Source organism: Podarcis raffonei, chromosome 10 (genome assembly GCF_027172205.1).
Source record: "Podarcis raffonei isolate rPodRaf1 chromosome 10, rPodRaf1.pri, whole genome shotgun sequence".
Lineage (NCBI taxonomy): Eukaryota > Metazoa > Chordata > Lepidosauria > Squamata > Lacertidae > Podarcis > Podarcis raffonei.
In genome coordinates, this window is record NC_070611.1 from 11,193,753 (window position 1) to 11,214,390 (window position 20,638).

Consider the following 20,638-nt stretch of genomic DNA (forward strand, 5'->3'; position numbering starts at 1 on the left):
CAAATGAGCTTCAACATATTGATATGTGAGACTCAACCCATTTTGGAGAAGACATGCTTTCCAAGTAGTAAAATCTGAATTCTTGATAGCACTAGTGCAGGAACAAGGCATCCTCACCAAGCAAAAACTATGTTTAGGAGCCGCATTGCAGTAAATGAACCATATCGAAAACCTATTGGACATAAGCTATGCCACTGTTTTCCATCTTTTTGTTGCATACGGCTAGGAACACACATAGATATATTGAAAACATCCCAGATTTATAGCCCCTGCAACATAGCAAGCATGATGTAAAGAAATTTATTCACATTAGTTTTTTGTGGTTTAATTTCCCTGATCTTATATTTATTAATTCCCAGGATTTTAACTGTATAAAAATGGCTTTTCAATATCTGCAAAAACAGTGCATCAGATTTCACATTCACTGCCAGTTACAAACATCCAGAATGTTTCTTTTTTCCTTGGTAGAGTTTCAAAGCCTGCAGTCTCTTATTTGCTGCAGGAAAAGTCCTAGAACCAAAATTACCACATAAACCTTTGGATTTCCTCGCTGTTCGGCCACTGAAAAGGTTTGTTCAAAAAGATATGGAAAGTCACCACGTTCACCAAAAGATAAAAAGCCAATTCCAGGAAAAGTTTAGAAAGCGATGGCACAGGAATATTCAGCCTGTATATGATATATGGCAAAATGAAGTAACGGAACTCTAATAGCTTCTGGGGAACTGTGACAACAAATAAACATAAAAAATATACCAAATTCCAGAAAACAGATTTTGATTTCAGGGCATCCGTGAAACTCCAGCCAGCAAATATATAGACTGGAACTAATATGTACTTCACTAGTTCGTGTCTTTGAAAGATCTTTCTCCATATGTAAAATGTGTAATGCCTGTTGTCTGCAAGCAAGTATTTGTGAGCAAACGTAAACTTCCAGACGAGGAATAGAGAGACGGTGGTGAGGATGCTGTATTGCAAAAAATGCTTCTGGACGGAACGGAGAAAATTGACCATTTTGCCAGGGGTTACTAGGTGAGGAAAGGAAAAAACAAGAGTAAAAGAAAGGAAGTAGAAAAGCTGGGGGAAATGCAGACAGGCTTCATGGCTGCTCCTGTCGCCAACAACAATGCCCTCATTGAGGACCACAAAAGTGAAGAAAACCAGCACCATCATGATGTATGGCCATGTCAAGAGAAAGAGAGTGGTTAGGTTTTTAAGTGACATGAGGTAGGCCTGGAGAAACCTGAAGAGTCTGAGGAGTTCTGAAAAGGATCCCTTTGCAGGCGAGTTCTTCTGCTCTTTGCTTTTCGACAGCTCTGCCTTCCAGGCCTCGCTTAGTTTTTGTGCAACGACACTTCCTCCGCAGAACACAGTCCATACAATGTTGGTCTGACGAAACATGAAGCCGCAGAACCCAAGCAGGGCTGACGTTTTATGATTGCCGTAAAGGCACATTAAATAAGCAAAGAGAGTGAAAAAGGTTGAGCCTGTGTCGGTATAATAAAGGAATGTAAAAAAATAAAGAGTTGGAAATGCTGCGAGCGTCAAGGTTGACAGAATTCTCTGGAATCCAGAGGCAGCCTAGAAAGGGCGACGAAAAAGAAGAATTAGGACTGTCGCTTCCATTACGAATTAATAACAAAATGGACAACCATTGGAAACATCATTTGCACAAGCACCACTGAACTGGACAGGCATCTCAAATCATTTTGTCGCAAACCCTTTTGTTTTAAGGTAACTTCCAGGATTTCAACTGCTAAAAACAGAACTGCGAGCTGATTAAATAAGTTAAATCATCTTTAATCAAGTGCATTTCACTTGATGTTCTGATTAAAATCATGCATTGATAAAAACAATACTTCTGAAGTAAGAAGCATGCTTTTTTGTTTTTAAGTGATGCACCACTTCTTCTTCTTCTTCTTCTTCTTCTTCTTCTTCTTCTTCTTCTTCTTCTTCTTCTTCTTCTTCTTCTTCTTCTTCTTCTTCTTATTTATATACTGCCCTATACCGGGAGGTCTCACATATGTCACAGTAGGCATCCTCTTAAAAAAATGGATTTCCCCTTCTCTCACAGTCACAAAGAATCCCTGTTCTAAGAGGGTGTTTGTAATTTGCAGTTTATATAAGCATTTGTATTTTAAAAATAACGGCCTAAATCTAACAGAGAATTGGGTGTGCTTAATCTCACTGACTTCAATGAGTTTAAAATTTAGAACCATATTTTTTCTTTCAAAAAATACGTTGCCTGATTAATGGGAAGGGGATAACTTTTTCGCTTATTATTATTATTTAACTGGTAATCCTAACCAATTAATCTACCAAGTGCTGCAACCCTAGTAAAACCACATTTCTGACCAAATGACCCATCAAGAGTAAGACTGGATTCCCATAAACACTTACCTGGGACTACATGGCTCTTACTTCTGAGTAGACTTGTATAGGATTGCACCCAAAATGGATATTCCTAAGATCCCGAACATAACATAGTGTAAACCCTCCCAAAATCCTTTAAAAGTCCTTATGACTGCATTACAAGCCTATGAAAGACCAATGTGACTTGTAGTCACAGGTGTAATATTAAGCACATGCATAAGTCTTTGCTTGCCACGTGCACAAAAAACTTCTAAAAGTACTTGCATTTAGAAAAACAGGAAGGCAACATACTGTATTTTTTGCACCATAACACTCACTTTTTTCCTCCTAGAAAGTAAGGGGAAATGTCTGTGCGTGTTATGGAGCGAATGCCTGCGGATGGCGGGGGGATCTGCTGCAGTCGTGAGCAGAGGATCCATGGTTCCCCTTCCTTCCCTCCTCCGTGGCTTGCTTTGAAACAGCAAAGCGGGAGAAGAGCCGCTGAGTGGGGAGGAGAGAGGGACAGAGAGCCTGCTTGCTTTAAAGGAGCAAAGTGGGAGAGGAGAGGAGCCTTCTCCTCTTATACCCCTCTTCTGCATTATTAACAGCATCCTTCTCTACCCACCCCACGCGTGTTCCTTGTTCCTTGAGTGCTTTTCCTTCCCTCCCCACTTAAAACGTGGTTACAAAGCACAGATCCACATGGATCCTCAGGATTTTTGCATTGGGCTACCCCAAACTCACCGTCAGATCACATGTCTGTGGCCACAGCATGAACCACAAAAATCATACATCCGCTGTTTCATTTGGAATATTTTTTTTCTTGTTTTCTTTCTCTAAAAACTATGTGCGTGTTATGGTCGGGTGCGTGTTATAGAGCGAAAAATACGGTAATCTAAGATGCTGGGAAGATCCAAATGTTATTGCAGAAACAGAATAAAATGCAGCTACATCATAATGGAAGAGTTCAGAGTTTTGCCAAGCCTCTGACACATTAATGGTGCTATTGTGTATAGGAATGAGACTCTTTTAAGTGTGATACATTTGCGCTGTACCTTCTTATGGTGCATCCTGCAAAAAAGCAAATATAGTAAATAGAAGTTCCCAATGCTGAAGAGAAGATTGATGAATCTGAGCATTCCTGTAGAGCAGACTATGCTTCCAGACCACCCAAAGAGCCACGCTGCAGGTTTCACAATTCCAACTGACACCAAATATAAACCAGGAAGTGTAGTAATCATGGGGTCCCACTGCAAAAAGAGAGAACAGAAAGACAATAAAACAGCTCAGAAATATGTTTTTATAATTACAAAAACAGAATGCAAAATTAATGAATTCAATTAAACTCCTGCTTCCTCTTTCTGTTATTCTCATGTATATTATGATGATGATGATGATGATGAGAAACAGAGATTTGTACATCTCCCTGTGCAGAAATTAGTGTTCCAGGTATATGGGAAATTTAATCATCTTGGGAGAGAGATGAAAATTCCTGATTCACATTACATTGGCAGTTTCGAAAATGAAATGCACGTCATTTGTGTCACTTTTTTTTTCCTTTTTGCTAAGGATGCAGTCTGCCGAAGTCATGTTTTAGAATTTTTGTTTAAACAGAAGACGAAGTTCCATCTTAACTGAATTCCATTTAGCTGATTCTTATACAGTGGTACCTCAGGTTAAGTACTTAATTCGTTCCGGAGGTCCGTTCTTAACCTGAAACTGTTCTTAACCTGAAGCACCATTTTAGCTAATGGGGCCTCCCGCCACGCTGCCAGAGCACGATTTCTGTTCTCATCCTGAAGCAAAGTTCTTAACCCGAGGTACTATTTCTGGGTTAGCGGACTCTGTAACCTGAAGCGTATGTAACCTGAAGCGTATGTAACCCAAGGTACCACTGTATGCTATACAATTTGATATGTCAATATTCGACTATATGAGTCGGCTAACCCTTAATGCCAAACAGCGCTGGGTACAAGCTGGGAAATTACAAATTAAGGCTTGTTTCCAAATCATGATCTAGTGTTATGGATGAACTTGCCCTTGTATCCTCTTAGCTGTCTCATATAGTCAACTGGGTTTCATCTCTGAAATGTCTCTGATAGCTCATTCTGAGCCGCTAGCCAAGAATCTGGTGCTTTTTTCCCTGACATATTATAAAAATTTGTCCCTTTCTGACTATCCCAACTGCTAATTCCATGTAAAGCCGATCTCTGCATCATTGCATGCTTACTGCCAAACAGTTGCAACAGGCTAGAAAAGTTATATGTGCTAATCCCTGCATAAAAGCTATTTGGGCAGCAATGGGGAACTGCCAGCCAGCTGGCCTAACTAGGCTGGCACAGGTCCAAATTTGACACTTGAGGCCAGTTCCCACAAGCTGCCACTCTGCCCCACAGCCAGCATCATATATATGATGTCACGTGTGATGGAGGTATGGGTGCAGCTAGCAACTGGCTGCATAAGGTGAGGTCCTCATTGTTCCTTTGCAAGCAGGGTTCCCCCTCAGTGCTGATCAACTGATCACCATGTAGACTGTCCCTGGATAAAGTGAATTTTCTTCTTTAAGTTCCCAAAGTTCTTAACCTAGCTCAAGGTTTCATCAGAACTAGCCAGATGCTTAACGGATAATCAATCGCAGTCAGCCAATCTTCTGAAAAATATGACTTTAGAGCTGTCTTGCCCCAAAATGGCAACTAGACATTCTGTTTTGGTGAGAATAACTTGTGCAGTCTAACGATTATTCTATTTATTACCCATTGCTACTTATATCAGGAAAGTGGCAATTTGCGTGGGAATAGTCACTGGGTGTGAAGAAAGATCTGACTGATGTTGCATATTCCATTTAATGAAAGTACATACCATTTTTAAGTGCATATACCTTTTTATAAGTAAGCTGCCACTGAAATTATGCTATTATTTCTGAAGGAAGGCTTGTAGGTGGAGCCTATGTATAAATTAAGTGGGTCTTTGAAATAACTGTTGGCAGGAATTTTGCCTCATACAACAATCCTGTATCACTTACTTTGGAGTAAGCCCAATCGAACTCAATGGGATTTACTTCTGAATACCCATGTATAGAATTGTGTTGTTAATGCGCTCTGCTTCGATGTTCATGTATGATGGCGCACAGATTGCTGCTGCAGACTTACTGGGGACAGTTGAGGGGGAGAGTAAAGTGGACAGGGAAGGATTTAGAAAGATTAGGACTGTAATCCCTTGGGCTGCACAAATAAAGGGGGGAAATGGAGTTTCTAAGGAACTGCAATTGCAGCACCGATGCAGCTCCAGAATCTGTTTCCCATGCCAGGGCTCAGACGGGAAACATGTAAATTGATTTTTACAAAGGGAGGAGTCTCTGAACATGAGCAGATTGCATTGTACAGTTCCTCACCAATTAGGGTTGGAATTGGGGGTGGACTTTCCGTATCAAAGGGTACAGTTTGGGGGCACTTTGAGCCCCAGCGCTTACCTTAAAAATCAGAATTATGGGACACAACTGGGCACCATCAAGACCTTGCGGTGCCGTTGGGAAAGTGAAACACATGAAGAGCTTTGCAGACTGAAAGCAGCCCTTTTATGCACATGATTTAGTTCTCATAGCTGCATATCAGAAGTTGTCCTTCGCCACCTGTCTTGTATAGTACAGGATTGCCCCATATTTCAAGGTAAATTTTTACTTCCTGTATCGGTAACAGTTTTGTCCTGCATTTCAGGTCCTCCCCTCTCTTTGCCAAGTTAGAGATCCTCTCCCAAGGCACATGTTTGAGAAGCTGTGCATTTAAGCATGGACAGATCTACAAATTCATGTGTATGTGTGTGCATGCGACAAATTCCAGATGGGCCACCCTAAAAGGCTGCAATAGATGGCAATGGATTGCTTTGAAGTCACTTGGGGGAGGAAAATCACCATCATCATCATCACCAGTGCTTTTTTCTGGGGGGGATGCATACCCCTAAATGTTTTGTGAATCTAAGTTTGGCCTCATTGAGGAGCAATATTTCAATATGAGTAGGAAAATGAGAGTATCCCTAAACATTTTTAAAGGAGGAAAAGCACTGATAATCACCCAACTGCCCCACCCCGCCCTGTATTTTGCCAGAACAAAAGTGGCAACCCTAGTTCTAAACCCTGATGGCCAAATTCAGATTTGCAGGGCTTGAGTAGTAATGATAATGATAATAATAATAATTTATACCCTGCCCATCTGGCTGGGTTTCCCCAGCCACTCTGGGCGGCTTCCAACAAAACACTAAAATACAATGACCTATTAAACATTAAAAGCAACCCTGTATCAGGAAATTTTTAATATCTAATGCTTGACAATTTTTAATGTGCTGTAAGCAGCCCAGAGTGGCTGGGGAAACCTAGCCAGATGGGCGGGGTATAAATAATGAAATTATTATTATTATTATGTAGCATAGGCTTCCCTGCACCCCTCGACAGATGCCCTGCAAATCATAAATGGAAAGGTACGTGCGTGAGGTTTAAAACCTACAAGATCCGACAAACTACCCCTCTGCTTTGACTCAAGGCGGGCGTTTTAAGAGCAGGTGAAAGGGGGGGGGGGACTCGTCGGACTCCATCTCCCATCAACCCCCGCCCTCAAGAGCCACGCCGAGGGATGATGGGAGTTGTAGTCCAGCTGCGGCCCGGCGCGCCCCCCCTGGACCTAGCCGCCCCCGAACAAACCCTTCTAGTCGCCTGGGATAAAAGAGGGCGAGGAAGGCGGCCGTGGCAAAGAGAGGCGGCTTGGTTATCCCCTCAGCCCAAGCAGCTCGCGCGGCCTACCTACCTGCTGGAAGCGCCCCTCGCAGTAGGCGTGCGCCTGAGGGACGTGGAAGGCCTCGTCCATGTAGGGCGAGCGCTGCTGTCGGTTGAGCGCCGAGAAGAGTAGGCACGAGGCGAGGAAGGCGCAGCTGAGCGCCGCCGAGAAGTAGTAGGCCTCGGAGCGCTCCATTGCTGGCGCCGGGGGCCGGGAGGGGAACCGGGCAAGAAACGCGAGGCCTCAGGATAAGGCGAGCCCGGTAAGCCTGAGGCGCTGCTGCCTCGCGCGGCCGCCCAACCCCCGGCTCGGCGTTGTCCTCTCAGGCGGGGGAAGCCGCTGCTTCAAGCCGAGCCTTGCGGGGAAGGGGCTGCCGGGGACCCTCTCCGCCCCTCCTCCGAGAGCCAGGCCGGGCGCTTGGCGAATATCTCCCTTTTTTTCTAAGCTCGCCTTGAAAGGCTGTGTGTGTGTGTGTGTGTGTGTGTGTGTTATTGCCACACTGTGCAACGGCTTCCGTGTCGCGTGTGAGCTTTTTTAAAAAAATATTTTTAAAAAATACTTTTCAAGTTTACGCATTTCACCCATTTTTACACCTTTCACTCATTTTACAATCCTTTCTTTTTAAAAAATTATTTATACTTTCAAGGTTATGCATTTCACCAGCTTTATACACTTCACTCATTTTACAGTCCTTTTCACATTTCAATACTTGGACTTCCTTTCCCCTCTTTCTACGGCTCCATAACTTTATTTTCAATATCTTCTGCGTATTGCAAATTAACTCAATGTGCTCATTTATTCATCTTCTTTAAATATATACTCTTATGAAACGGCCGGTTATTATAATAATCCTGCCAAATGTTTTTATCTGTTACCCAGTCAGATGGATGGGGTACCAAATAAAATTATTATTATTATTAATCTGTAAATATTCAGTAAACCATTTCCATTATTTTTTTAAAAATTGTTATCTCGATTTCTTATTCTTCTGGTAAGTTCCACCCCATTTCTGCATATTCCATAAGTTTTTGTATCCATTTTTCCTTTGCTGGGACTTGTCACACGTAAGCTTCCTGTGTGCAGATTGCAGACCCTCCTGATATAGGAAAAAATAGGGGTGGTTGGCTTTTGCTGGCCAACTCCCCAGGACCCCTAAGTCCAGGATCAGTCAGAGATGAATGGATGGAGGCAGGATCCAGTGGAAACCAAGGCGGATCTAGCCAGTAGGCGAGAGAGACCCAGAAGATCTCTTTTCAGGGTTTGCATTATGGCTGGAGAAGGACAGCACCTCTACAAACAGGCAGAAATTACACCCCACCTAAGGTGGGGTTACTGTGGCAAATCCTCAGGATTTGACAAGTTTTACATAGTTCCAGTTTACACAAAAACATTAGCATTTTATAAGACCATCAGGATGCCTGTCAGGCATCCCTCAATCTGGGCAAACAATGACAATTAATACAACGGAGGTTCATAGATATAGGAGATGAATCCCTTCAGGAACTTCCCCTGATTGCTATCTGCTTACCTGTTCTCAGGCAAGGGGGATTAAGGAGACAGGAAATATTTGCCATCTTTAGGGGAGCCAATATGGCTTTTGGATTGCTCTCCTGTACTATTTTAGACATGTGGTTCGTATACTTACATATGTGTGTTTACCTTGTGCAATCATCAACATTTATTCTATATTTGAGATCTTAGAATTCCTGTAGCACTCCCAAAGGTTCCTATTTTCAAGGGATTTACAGAAGCCATCACACTTTTCAATTTGAACTCTGAATACCCCACTTTTCCTTACGACATCCCTAAGCAGCTTTGAGAGTGAACATCCTTTTCCTGTCGTCAGCCAGCCAGTCACTTTATTCAGAGGTAGACTGTCCCTGAATCTTGAGGTTCTATGCATTTTGATCTGATGTGTAAGGGGGGGGGGGAGTTGTAGAAATTGTTAAATGCCAGAATATAAACAAGGGTCTAAATTTGAGGCCCCCTGTGAGGCCGCAGGCCAAAAGACCCTCCTGCCCCACCCCTTGGCTATGCACACATGCGTAGAAGAAAGATAATTGTCTATTAAGATCTTATTTTGTTGGTTTTGCTTATCTGCTTCTGCACAGGACCAACTGTGACTCACTGAAACTACTCACAGGATCGTCTCGGAAAAATTAATTGGATCACCAGCGCTAAAGGTATTCATTTATGGAATTTATTTAAAAAGTGACCCCATTGACAGCAAAGATTGCCCATTAATAGCAAAGATTGCATCAGAATCATCCCTTTGTCAAGTGAAAAGTTCAAGAACACATTTGGAAACATTTTTTAAGCTTACAAATGGGATGTGTGTGTGTGTGTGTGTGTGTGAGAGAGAGAGAGAGAGAGAGAGAGACAGACAGACAGACAGACAGACAGACAGAGAGACAGAGGGCGGGAGGAGCATATGTCATTTGACCCATCACTCCTGAACACTCTTTCCATAATGAGTGTCTCTTATTCTAAGCAATAACATTTCTATGGAATTTTGTAGATTTTTTTTTTTAAGACACACTATGCACCAGTTCACTCTGTGAACAGACTCTGTCCATCACAAAAGTCCCAGCACATTTCAGAGAACTGGGGGTGGGGGGGTGGATCTGCTGTCACTTTGTGTATGGTTTGGAAAAGAAAAAAGCAGTGATAACAACTCAGGCTGCCTTTTGCAAAAACACAGTATGGCTGTTGGAATCCAGCTTCTGCAGGGTTTTCCAGAGAATGGGTCAATGACAACTCCAGATAATGACCGGCTGAGCCAAAATGTATAAACACTGAAATGCAACGTATTTTTAAATGCTGGTTTGGCCGTGAAAGTCATGTGTGTATTGTACTTCTGCACAATGAGAGGGTACGAGTCTTACATTTTTGTTTAAAGCAGAAAAGCTCAATATAACTATAAAAATTAGTATGAGCGATATTCCCAAAGCTGATGCATGTTTTGCATTTTTGCACTGTGTCTTTGTCGAAGAATGACAGGCCACATAAACCCTTTATACTTACAAGATCAGACTGCTTAAATCAGAATAAATTTAGAGCATAAACTTTTCAAAGTAGTTCGGTTTTTCCAGCTGCTGACATGGAACACGGTCACTAGGCCAAGTTCATACTAATCTTGTGCAGACTTGACAACTTTTGAAACGTCTCTATGGAATGTAGCCTTAAGCTTAATTAAGTAAAACTACTAGGCAAAGAGCAAACACAAAAGTATCAACAATACCCATTGGTCACTTTTTATAAATGTTCCAGGTTTGACTGATTCGGAAGCAGCGTACTGCTGTGTTGCAAGATGCAGTGTTTAACACATCGACTGGAACTGTTTCCTGACTGCCTTGTTACTCTTATCCTGTTTAATGATGTGAAAAATGCTGCCATGCTAAGAAAAAAAGCAATGGAAGGAGCTATTGATGGAGCATTAATTAATCCTGCAATGGTGAGCAAACTAATTTTTTTATGTATTCATTACTGTGGTAACGCAAGGTTTGCAAAACTCACAGAGCTTTTGCAATCCTGCCTGTGTGAAATTCTGAGTTTCAGGAGCTGTATTAGATTTGAAGGAGAAGGCAATAGATTGCTATTCAGGTAGGAGCAGGTCAGCGAGAATGTTAACTGTGCCCAGTTGGACAAAAGTACAGATCTTTCAGGAAACTTGTGAAAGGTTGTATGAGAGAATGGATGGAACATTTACCGGGGCGCTCTGCCCTTTCTGTAGCAACTTTCCTGCATCCAAGAAACATTGTGTTTTGCTGAGCACAAAGTAAAATGAAAGGGGACTTTAATGGGTGTGTTCGTTCTCTACCCATCCTTGGTTCAAGCCAACCGTGTTTGATCTCTATGGCTCCCTCTGTCTCCCAGATGTCTTTGCAGCGAACTGCTGTGCTGGCATGGCTAGTGAGTAGAGCAGACAAATGAGGAAATACTGGATATGTTTAGATGCTGATGGCTGCCTGAAAGTGGCCCAAAACCACTGTTTGAGAAGCACTGTTGTATCCATTTTCTACTGGCTGTATTTTTGCTTCTTATCTGGACTTTGGTTTATTTGTTCTCATATTAAACCATTTTGAATATGCTAGATCATTTTCTCATTTTTTTAAAAAAACTGCAAAATAGAAATTTCACATCTGGGTGAGAGAAGAGCTGTAGAAAAGTTTTCACTTTCCTCAGGATTTCAAAATGTTTATCCACATTTTCTCATGATTTTTTCTTCTTTGTTTCTTCTCAATATTCTTCTCATTATACTGCTATACTCTCTGCAAAAGGCTTTTTTCTGATTCTTTACAAGATAGTGAGAGCTGTATTAATAGGATTCCAGTTTCCTCAGGTAGAAATGTGATGTGTGAATTTAATTTTCATTTAAATATCTACTTGTACTGTTACTACTGTATGTTTTGACCTCAGACATGGTTTTAGTGATAGAACAAAGTTATTTACAGTGTGTGGAATTGCCCCCCCCCCCTTTGCTCCTTGTTTCAACTTTTAATTGATGGCTCTTTGCCATTTCTAAAATATATTTTTCCTTGTTGAGCTAAGGAAAGCAGTGGGTCTATTCTGAGGCCTATCCCTGGAAACCAAACTTTATTCTGTATTTTTTGGCAGATTGTTGATCCATTTCAGTTACTCGTGGCAACGAATAAAGCTGTACATCTCTACAAGATCAATAAAATGAAGACAAGAACTCTTAACGCTGAAATAATATTCAACCTTTCCCCGAACAATAATGTAAGATGGCTGCCTACAGCATACTCTGAATTTATTTTATTTATTTCATTTTTTTGCAATAAGAGCACAATAAGAGCCCTGCTAGATCAAGCCAAAAGGCCCATCTAGTCCAGTATTCTGGCCTCGTAGTGGCCAAACAGGTGCCTATGGGAAGAATTTGAGCAGGACCTCCTGGCTGTAACAGTGAAATAAGATTTTCTTGTCCCTGAAGAAGGCTGCTAATTGAAAGGTGTTATGTATATTTTTCACCACACAAAATATTTCCTGACCATCAGTTTGCCTGCACACATACCCTTTTATTAAGCCACCCTCGTCTTCAAGACTGAAACAAGGTCTTAACAAAGCATTCAGTCTTAGGCTTCACAACTGCTACCCTTTTACTGAGTTCATAAAATATGTAATCTGGATGCTCATTTTATGAGATACTATTTTTTCCCCATTCCCATTCAGGAATTGCCTCTGATTGTCCACTATAATCTGCCCCTACCTCAGTAAACAAGGACTGTAGGAAACAGTGTCCTTGGTTCCCTGGCTCTTCTTTTGGCTTGAGAATCCTCACAGAGGTCTGACCTATAAGAAGGCAAGCTTTCCTGTACAGGCCTGGACACTTTGTGACACCCCCACCATCCCAGGAAAACATAACCCAGCCATGTATTTTGCCTTGATGGCTCCCTTTCTTGTTCTTGCAGACCTGGGTGGGTAGCAAAAACACTGGAGAATTGAATTTCTGTTTGATAGTATTTTTATTTTTATTTATTTATTTATTTATTTATTTATTAATTTATTATTATTATTATTATTATTATTATTATTATTATTATTATTATTCTTTATACCCTGCCCATCTGGCTGAATTTCCCCAGCCACTCTGGGCGGCTTCCAATCAAGTGTTAAAAACAATACAACATTAAACATTAAAAACTTCCCTAAACAAGGCTGCCTTCAGATGTCTTTTAAAAAGAAGATAGCTGCTTATTTTCTTCACATCTGAAGGGATTGCTTGCAAGTTGTGCAGGTCTGCTCTACAGCCCACACATGCAATGTGTCCTGGGCTTCTTCCAGACTCTTCCTGCAGTAATATTAGAAGTAAAAAACAGAGGTTTTCATGTACAGTATTTACACCACCAGGATTCCTACATTGAATGTGTCAACTTAAAGGTCTTAGAAGTCCCATAACCGTACAAGAAGTTTTTACCACTCCTGCCCATCTCTTGCTTTGACACAGCTTATCATTCTTTAAATCTGACATTAAAATCCTCTGCATGTCCCTCATATAGTGACTTGAAAACACATGAATGATAAAATATGCCTATGATAAAATATGCCCACATTTGCTGTAAGTATTTATCTTGTGAGATAGTTAACATTTCACTTAACAACTAATTTAATCTTTTCTGAACCAAATAAATGGGAAAAATATGTTTTGTGAGATGCTCTGGGTTGCTAGGATGTGACTGACGTACATAAGAACACATAATTCTGTATTTTAGATTTCAGATGCCTTCAGAAAGTTTGGCATTTCGGACAGTGACACTGCAGTACTCATTGTTCTGGTTGAAGACCAAGAGAAAACCATGAATCTGGACGACGTAATACGTCAAGTGGAAGGCCAGCAAGTCCCCTTAGCAGACCTCCCCAAAATAACAGACCTACAGAAAGTTAAAAAGGTTTGTACAAGTTGGTCCCGGGTTAAGGGTTGAGATAAGACAAAATATAGCATTTTCTTTGGTTTGTAATGACAGTTTGTAATTGTAATTTTGCAATTACTTTTAGTACAGAGTGTGTGGGGGGGACCTGTGACTCTCCAGATTCCCACAGCCCCAACTAAAAGGAGTGTGGCAAATGGGAGTTGAAATTCAATTTGTGGTGGGCCACAAGGTGTTAATTTCTGAGATAGATGGACATATAGTGCAGTCTTAAGCTCACTAAATCCAGTTGGATTCCCCCCCCCCAAGCTAAGCATGAGGGGATTAAACCACTGAGCCTCTTGGGCTTGCTGATCAGAAGGTCGGCGGTTTGAATCCCCGTGACAGGGTGAGCTCCCGTTGCTAGGTCCCAACTCCCACCAAGCTAGCAGTTCAAAAGCACGCCGAAAAAGTGCAAGTAGATAAATAGGTAATGGCATTTCTGTGCACTTCTCTGGTTTCGGTGTTCCGTTGTGCCAGAAGCGGCTTAGTCATGCTGGCCACATGACCTGGAAAAACTGTCTGCGGAAGCTCCCTCGGCCTGTAAAGTGAGATGAGCACTGCAACCCCAGAGTCATCTGCGACTGGACTGTCAGGGGTTCTTTACCTATAAGCATCCTTAGCAATGCAAGCATACCCCTACATTTTCTTAATCTTCTTTTGTGTCTTACATTTTCCCCACTCTGTATTGAGTGTTTTGACTACAAAGTATATTCGGGTGCAGTCCCATGGTCCCTGGAGAGGACATCCCAGCAGCCATTGATGTTGCCATTTTTTGTGGGTGTAGAGGGAGGTCCAGAAGTAGAAAAGTAGGTCCACCCCTGGAGACCCCTGGAGACCTTCTCAATTCAGCCATGGAGACCTCTGAAGCCATCCCTCCTCCCCTGTTGGTGCTGGGGGGACAGAGAGAGAGAGAGAGAAGGAGCAAGTTGGGGCTGAACCAAGGGAGATTTTTGATTCATAGAATCTTCCCCTAAGAAGGGTGTGAAAAAATATGACAGCCTTGGAGCTGCCATACTTATTTCCGTTCTAGCTGTCTCCTCCCCAGCTTTGATTTCCTGCATTGCAGGGGATTGGACTAGATGATCCTACAACTCTACAACTCTACAACTCTTAAGATTTTATTATTTGCTCTAGCAGGGCATTGGAAGTTATAGCAGCTATGCTTTGGATTCTCCCTTCTGCCTGCCATAGGATTGCTGTGCCCATTTTTTCAACTTGACCTATAAAGCTGGACAACCTTTTGCTCCTCTGGAAAGTGACTATTCCATTTTCTTTGCAGTTGTACAAACTCACCCCACAGGAAGAAACAATAGGCACGCTGCTGGATGGCATCATTTGTAGAATGGCAACTAAAGATGTTTCATGAAAAAAAAAAGTTAGGACATTGAAACAGTTTTAGCCTGAAACAAATGTTTCTTTCAATTTTTCTGTTTGGTCGAACCAGTGTTAAAATGCCCTGAAGTCTAACTCTTATTTTGTTTGAAAATGGAAGCTGTCACAATTTTATTACAAACATGGAAGAATGTTTGGGTATTTTGATTATTTTATAATCAAGAAGTAAAAGTTTATTGTTCACTGTATTTTTGCATACTGCCCTTCTGGCAATGTACGCCAGGCGGGGCACAATTTAAAAGACTAAAAGAGAGAGGGAGTAAAAGATACAAAAAGCAAAACAATAAAATGACAGCATTCTCTCGGGTTATTGGTCTTGCTAGGTGCGAATGGTGTGGGCATTGTGGCTTGGCCTTCTCCTTCCCCCTTAGTTAACACAGTTCTTTAAAGTAACCCTTGGCAATGTGGTGGAGCTAGTAGCGCTGTCAGATAAGGACTTTGGGCAGAAGTGGAGGCTGCCCTCAGCAAAACAAGGACAGGGGCCTCCAAATGAACCATGGCTGGCTTACCACACTTTGAAGCAAGTGGTACACATTACCAGATGAGCTTGTGAAGTTGTTGTATCAGTTCTGTTCTGTCCACTTCGAAGATTTCGGCAAGTATCCCATCAGGTCCACTGGCTTTGTTGTTTTTCATTTGGTTAATAGCTGTATACATCTCTCCCAAATTTGGAGATACCGCAAGCAAATCCTCACCGTGATCAACTCCCATCCGGAAACCTATGTCACCACTGTGGAAGGACGTGTGGATCCGGATTGGCCTCCACAGTCACTTACGGACTCACTGTTAAAACCGTGTTCATGGAAGGCAATCTTACTCAGCTACGAGTGATCGCCAAGGAAGAAAACACACTGCCATCAAAAAAATTCGCCCACAATAGGACTGTTGAAGCCATAGTCTAAAATTGCCAAATTGTGCCACTGAGCAGAGAGGCTGCTGCTGCTGCACTCTTTCTTAAAGCAGTTCCTGAATCTGCAGTATTTATCAGTACAGAACCTGGAACTAACTTTGTAGGGATTTGAATATCTGTGGTGTGATCCATACAGGCAGTCTTGGCTTAAGTGTGGTCCATCTGGTGCTGTTCCTCTTAAGTATTAACAGCTTAAGAAGAGCAGCTAGATCAGGGCCAAAAGCCCATCTGGAATAGCATCTTTTTCTCACAGTGGCCAACCATATTCCTACAGGAATTTCGCCAGCAGGACTTAAGACAACAGCGCACTCCCCGCTTACGATCCTCAGTATTCATGCTGCTTCCTTAAACCGTTTCCCTATCTGCAATATTCTCTTCATTAGAATAAACCCTTATCACCATCCAGGATTACAACTGCTATCATCCCTGATCATTGGACTTGTGGTTGGGGCTTACGGAAGCTGTAGTGCAAGGTTACAAGTTCCCCATTCCTGTTTTAAGGTATTTTTTCCAAGGCTGAAACAAAAGCATTTAGTGCCTTAAACCAATACAGTGGTACCTCGGGTTACATACGCTTCAGGTTACAGACTCCGCTAACCCAGAAATATTACATTGAGTTAAGAACTTTGCTTCAGGATGAGAACAGAAATCCTGCTCCGATGGAGCGGCAGCAGCAGCAGCAGCAGGCCCCATTAGCTAAAGTGATGCTTCAAGTTAAGAACAGTTTCATGTTAAGAACGGACCTCCTGAACGAATTAAGTATGTAACCAGAGGTATCGCTGTACTCAGAATTAAGATGGAGGATTTTAACTTCCTTTGCTGCTATATAGATGGATATTACAAAAAATCATATGAATGTTACAAGGGAGGAGCATTAAGAGGAGTTTAGGATATACAGTTGTACCTTGGTTGTTGAACGCCTTGGTACTCATACGTTTCGGATGATCGAAACCCGGAAGTGGGTGTTCCAGATTTCGAAGGTTTTTTTGGAAACCCAACATCTAATGCGGCTTCCGCTATTGTTTCCAGCGCGCCTGCGCAATCGGAAACTGTGCCTTGGTTTCCAAACATTTCGGAAGACGGGCGGCCTTCTGGAACGCATTCTGTTTGAAAACCAAGGACTGTATAATTCATATCTTTTGTAGCTTATAGATTCTGAGAATGTCAGTCTGTGCAACTTGGACAGTGTGCTGAGTCTTCATTTTTCTCCCATAGTTGTACAATAAGCTAAGGGTAAACAGATTTGCATATGCTGTAGTATTTTGATAGAGAATGTCCTCTCATACTTGGCCTTAATGCCAAGTTTGCTCCCGGAACGTGATAGTATTTTAACTGGATAGATCTGATGCACAGGTTTTTTTACAATGACATCAGCAAAATGGCCCAGAGATCATTTAAGCTTTGGATCCAACACTTTATAATGTATACAGTGCTTGTATTTTGATTAACAAGGGAAAGTTAGACATCTTTCGTATATTCCTAGGAAGTTAGGTTGTTTTGAAATCAGAAAGGCAGCTGTATATGCAACAAAACCCACATGCTTGTACAAATCATAACAAGATGATGATCTGCAGATGCTTCTTCTCAGAGGGTATTAGAAAGTTGGAAAGTACCAAAATTTTGGGCTACCATTTAGTACCCTACCTTCCATTAGCCCCTGTTGCATCCCCCACCCTGCAAAAATCAAGCCTGTCCAAGTCTGGCCACACAGCAAAGATGCACATTGTACAATAATTGCTCCCCACAACTTTTGCAATGGGCTGTGCTTACACACCACAGGAAAAGAGAAAAAAACCATGAGGACACTTGCCAGTCTGGCCCAATGAAAAATGCCATCTTTGTTTGCCTGAAAGGGAATATTGGAGCTTGAACGCAAGCAAACACCTTCCACCAGTGGTCTCAAGGTAAATTCACCTGGTTATTAAATGCCCCCTTGCCCCTGATTATTACAGTTTTTGGTGTCCCAGGAAAAATGGAAGGGAGCACATGTTAGCTGTTTTAGTGGTGTAAGTAACTGGCAGCTTGCACACATTTAACTTGGGCACATTCAGCTTTATGCACTTGGCAGATAGATAGATATTTCAATATAGATATATATAGAACCCAATGAGTTTCTACTATACACCATTTGGGCATTATGCGATATCCCCAAAACGTAATCCCAGCATAAGCCAAGAGTCACCTGTATTCATTATACAGCAGCGTTATGTGTTTATTTGCATATAAGCGCTGAAATAGGCCAGGCTCCAGCCTCCATATGAACACAGCAGCTGTGAGTGCTATTCAGTTTGCGCATGCCCTTTGATCTACCGCAGTTCTTCTGTTCCAGTCAGGGACGCTTGCATGGCACTCATCAGGGAGGGGATAGGGCTTGCTGGCCTCTGGTTTGGCATTCTCTCAGCTTTGAGGTCATGAGGAATGTGAAGCCATTCACAAGCCAGCCATAGTATTAGATCAGGGTTTCCCAAACTTGGATCTCCAGCTGTTTTTGGACTACAGTTCCCATCATCCCTGGTCCTGCTGGCAAGGGATGATGGGGAGTTGTAGTCCAAAGTCAGCTGGAGACCCAAGTTTGCAAAACCCTGTATTCGATGGAGGAGTAAGCAGAAGGAAGATTAACTGACGTGTTGCAGAGATGTTAGAAGTCATCATTTGAATGAATTTGGCAAAAGGGATTGAGAAACTTAGAATCTGTCCTAATATTAAGTTGTCAAGATATTTTGTCAAACAGATAAAACTCTGGCCCTATTATAAGCTTCCCTTACCCCCTAACCATTGGAAATATTAGTGGGAGCTGGAATTGAACAATACCTAGAAAGCCATATGCTCCCCATCTCTGTCCTGTAAGATATCGTACCCTCTTCTTTATTCGTAAAAGATTGCTGGTTTAACCTTAATACAATAAACATATTACATTAGGTACATGCAATGCTAGACCAGGAACTAATGGCTCCTCTTTTTCCTGGATTGCAGCACACTATACAGTAGTTTGCAGTTACATCCAAACTAACATGGATGGTGAACCATAATTGCAGACTTGGGTTTAAACGTGGTTTCCAAGGCAAATACAAACCACCATTTGCTACTTAGGGGTGATGTTTTGTGAGGGTTTGCTGCTGAGATCACACTCCAAATTTAATAATAATAATAATAATAATAATAATAATAATAATAATAATAATAATTTATTTATACCCGCCCTTCCTGGTTCAGAAAACCGGGCTCAGGGCGGCTAACAACAAATTTAAAACACTTAATTGTGATACAACAAAAAACAGCATAAAATACAATATAAAAGCGTGAATAACAATAAATTCAAAGTTCAAAAATCAATTTGGAAGGAAATCCATCCAGTAAACATTAGATGGTCACCAGGGCTAGCTGGTTAAGTTAGTCCTATTTGGGCCAGCGAGGAGGCCAGGGGAGAATTAGATGTGGGGTCCCAGAGCAGGTAATCTTCATAAAAAGGGGAGGGGGAGGGAAAAGAGAGGAATAAAAGATCAGGCTAAATTCAAATTGAAATCCAGGCAGAATAGCTCGGTCTTACAGGCCCTGCAGAAGGAGGTTAAATCCTGCAGGGCCCTAGTCTCATGGGACAGAGCATTCCACCAGGTCAGAGCCATCACTAAAAAGGCCTTGGCCCTGGTGGAGAATAGTCTGACTTCCTTAGGGCCCGGGACCTCTAAACTATAGTTATTCATGGACCTTAAGGTCCTCTGTGGGGCATACCAGGAGAGGCGGTCCCATAAATACCACAACTTTGCCCCTTTAGGCTCCTTCAGGCAGGAGGGTGTGATAAAAATCTAACAATACTAATAATAATACTAATAGCAATAACTTTGAAGAGCAGAAGCCCTAAATTTGACTTATGAGGAGAGTAACTTGGTATTTAAATGGAGAGCTGGTCTAGGAAAGATGTTCATTTATAAGTGTTCCCTAATTAGGAATCGTGTAGTGATCGGTTCTTAAAATAAAAGTCACTTAATTATTTGGCAAGCCTAGCAGCCTTCCCCATAGCTCCTGTGTTTGCAAAACTTAAAAGAAACAATACATTAACGCTAGAAGAGAATTCTTCCAAATTGGGACCCCATGCTAAAGATTATGCTAGCTGCAATATTTTCCTTTGAAAGGGATTGGAAGAAATGGTAGTGCCAACAATTTCGTTGTTTTCACAGGTTTTCAGGATAATCTGTCTTTTCAAAAGCTGGACCGGTGTGGGGGTGTGGGATCTGTAGGATAATATCTAGAGCTGGAAGAGGGAAGGATCTGAAGCTTCTGAAACAACACTTCAGCGGTATTATCATGGAAAATTAAAGGCTTGTTTTCATTGCCTGACAAAGCAAACGGCACATGGAATATATCATCCAACTTGTTGGCTGGAGAGCAGACACTATTTTTGGTAGTTTGAACTAACGGCAAGCAGGTACGTTTTAAGTCATATCCTTTTTTGAACATGTGTGAAAAATCACTCCAGCCCAGTTAACATAAACAGAAGGGATCGTAAAACCGTTCCTTTTCACTGCTTGTGGCCCTAGAGTTGAAACACACCAACAATACCTTAGGGTTTGCATAAATGTTTTTGCTGCCCTTTAAGTAACACACCAGCTATACTTTGCTCCTTTGTTAAAAGGATGCTGTCAAGAGAGCTGTGCGGATCATTTTATCCTTCTAAAGGGAAAATAACTTTTATTGCTTTAAATCTGAGCTGATGGTATCTGAGGCAGTGGTATCAAACTGTCCGCCAGTAACGAATGCTTTTCACATCGCCTTATCTGCTGATGAATGCCTATATTTTG

General features: G+C 41.8%; 2 protein-coding genes across 5 annotated transcripts; one reads left to right on the forward strand and one right to left on the reverse strand.

Annotated features, from left to right (window-relative positions):
- Positions 1-522: 522 nt before the first annotated feature.
- Positions 523-7,349, reverse strand: ALG10 (ALG10 alpha-1,2-glucosyltransferase). 2 transcript variants are annotated; one of them, XM_053406167.1, is made up of 3 exons: positions 7,143-7,349; positions 3,405-3,599; positions 523-1,578 (listed from the first exon to the last, which is right to left on the reverse strand). In XM_053406167.1, exons 1-3 carry the CDS (start codon positions 7,305-7,307, stop codon positions 523-525), a joined length of 1,416 nt encoding a protein of 471 aa, XP_053262142.1. In that variant the 5' UTR covers positions 7,308-7,349. The 2 variants fall into 2 exon arrangements, with proteins under 2 accessions (XP_053262142.1, XP_053262143.1); XM_053406168.1 differs by lacking the exon at positions 7,143-7,349 and adding an exon at positions 3,856-3,954.
- TPRKB (TP53RK binding protein) lies at positions 7,334-20,390 on the forward strand. 3 transcript variants are annotated; one of them, XR_008332470.1, is made up of 7 exons: positions 7,334-7,374; positions 9,224-9,295; positions 10,383-10,566; positions 11,730-11,852; positions 13,343-13,519; positions 17,622-17,746; positions 20,018-20,390. XR_008332470.1 is itself a non-coding variant. In XM_053406187.1 (6 exons), the coding sequence occupies exons 3-6, from the start codon at positions 10,423-10,425 to the stop codon at positions 14,904-14,906; spliced, it is 531 nt and encodes a 176-aa protein (XP_053262162.1). In that variant the 5' UTR covers positions 7,335-7,374; positions 9,224-9,295; positions 10,383-10,422; the 3' UTR covers positions 14,907-15,238. The 3 variants fall into 3 exon arrangements, 2 of the variants coding, with proteins under 2 accessions (XP_053262162.1, XP_053262163.1); XM_053406187.1 differs by lacking the exons at positions 17,622-17,746; positions 20,018-20,390 and adding an exon at positions 14,820-15,238 and having other exon boundaries at positions 7,335-7,374; XM_053406188.1 differs by lacking the exons at positions 7,334-7,374; positions 17,622-17,746; positions 20,018-20,390 and adding exons at positions 8,790-8,981; positions 14,820-15,238.
- Positions 20,391-20,638: the final 248 nt, after the last annotated feature.

Excerpts from the sequence above, each read along its gene's own strand:
- ALG10 (XM_053406167.1), bottom strand. The coding sequence starts at position 7,307 with ATGGAGCGCTCCGAGGCCTACTACTTCTCGGCGGCGCTCAGCTGCGCC. Across the intron at positions 3,600-7,142 it reads GCGAGGGGCGCTTCCAGCAG|TGGGACCCCATGATTACTAC; the intron begins GTAGGTAGGCCG and ends CTCTTTTTGCAG. Across the intron at positions 1,579-3,404 it reads GCAGGATGCACCATAAGAAG|GCTGCCTCTGGATTCCAGAG; the intron begins GTACAGCGCAAA and ends CGCCCTTTCTAG.
- TPRKB (XM_053406187.1), top strand. The coding sequence starts at position 10,423 with ATGCAGTGTTTAACACATCGACTGGAACTGTTTCCTGACTGCCTTGTT. Across the intron at positions 11,853-13,342 it reads ACCTTTCCCCGAACAATAAT|ATTTCAGATGCCTTCAGAAA; the intron begins GTAAGATGGCTG and ends TCTGTATTTTAG. Across the intron at positions 13,520-14,819 it reads ACCTACAGAAAGTTAAAAAG|TTGTACAAACTCACCCCACA; the intron begins GTTTGTACAAGT and ends TTTTCTTTGCAG.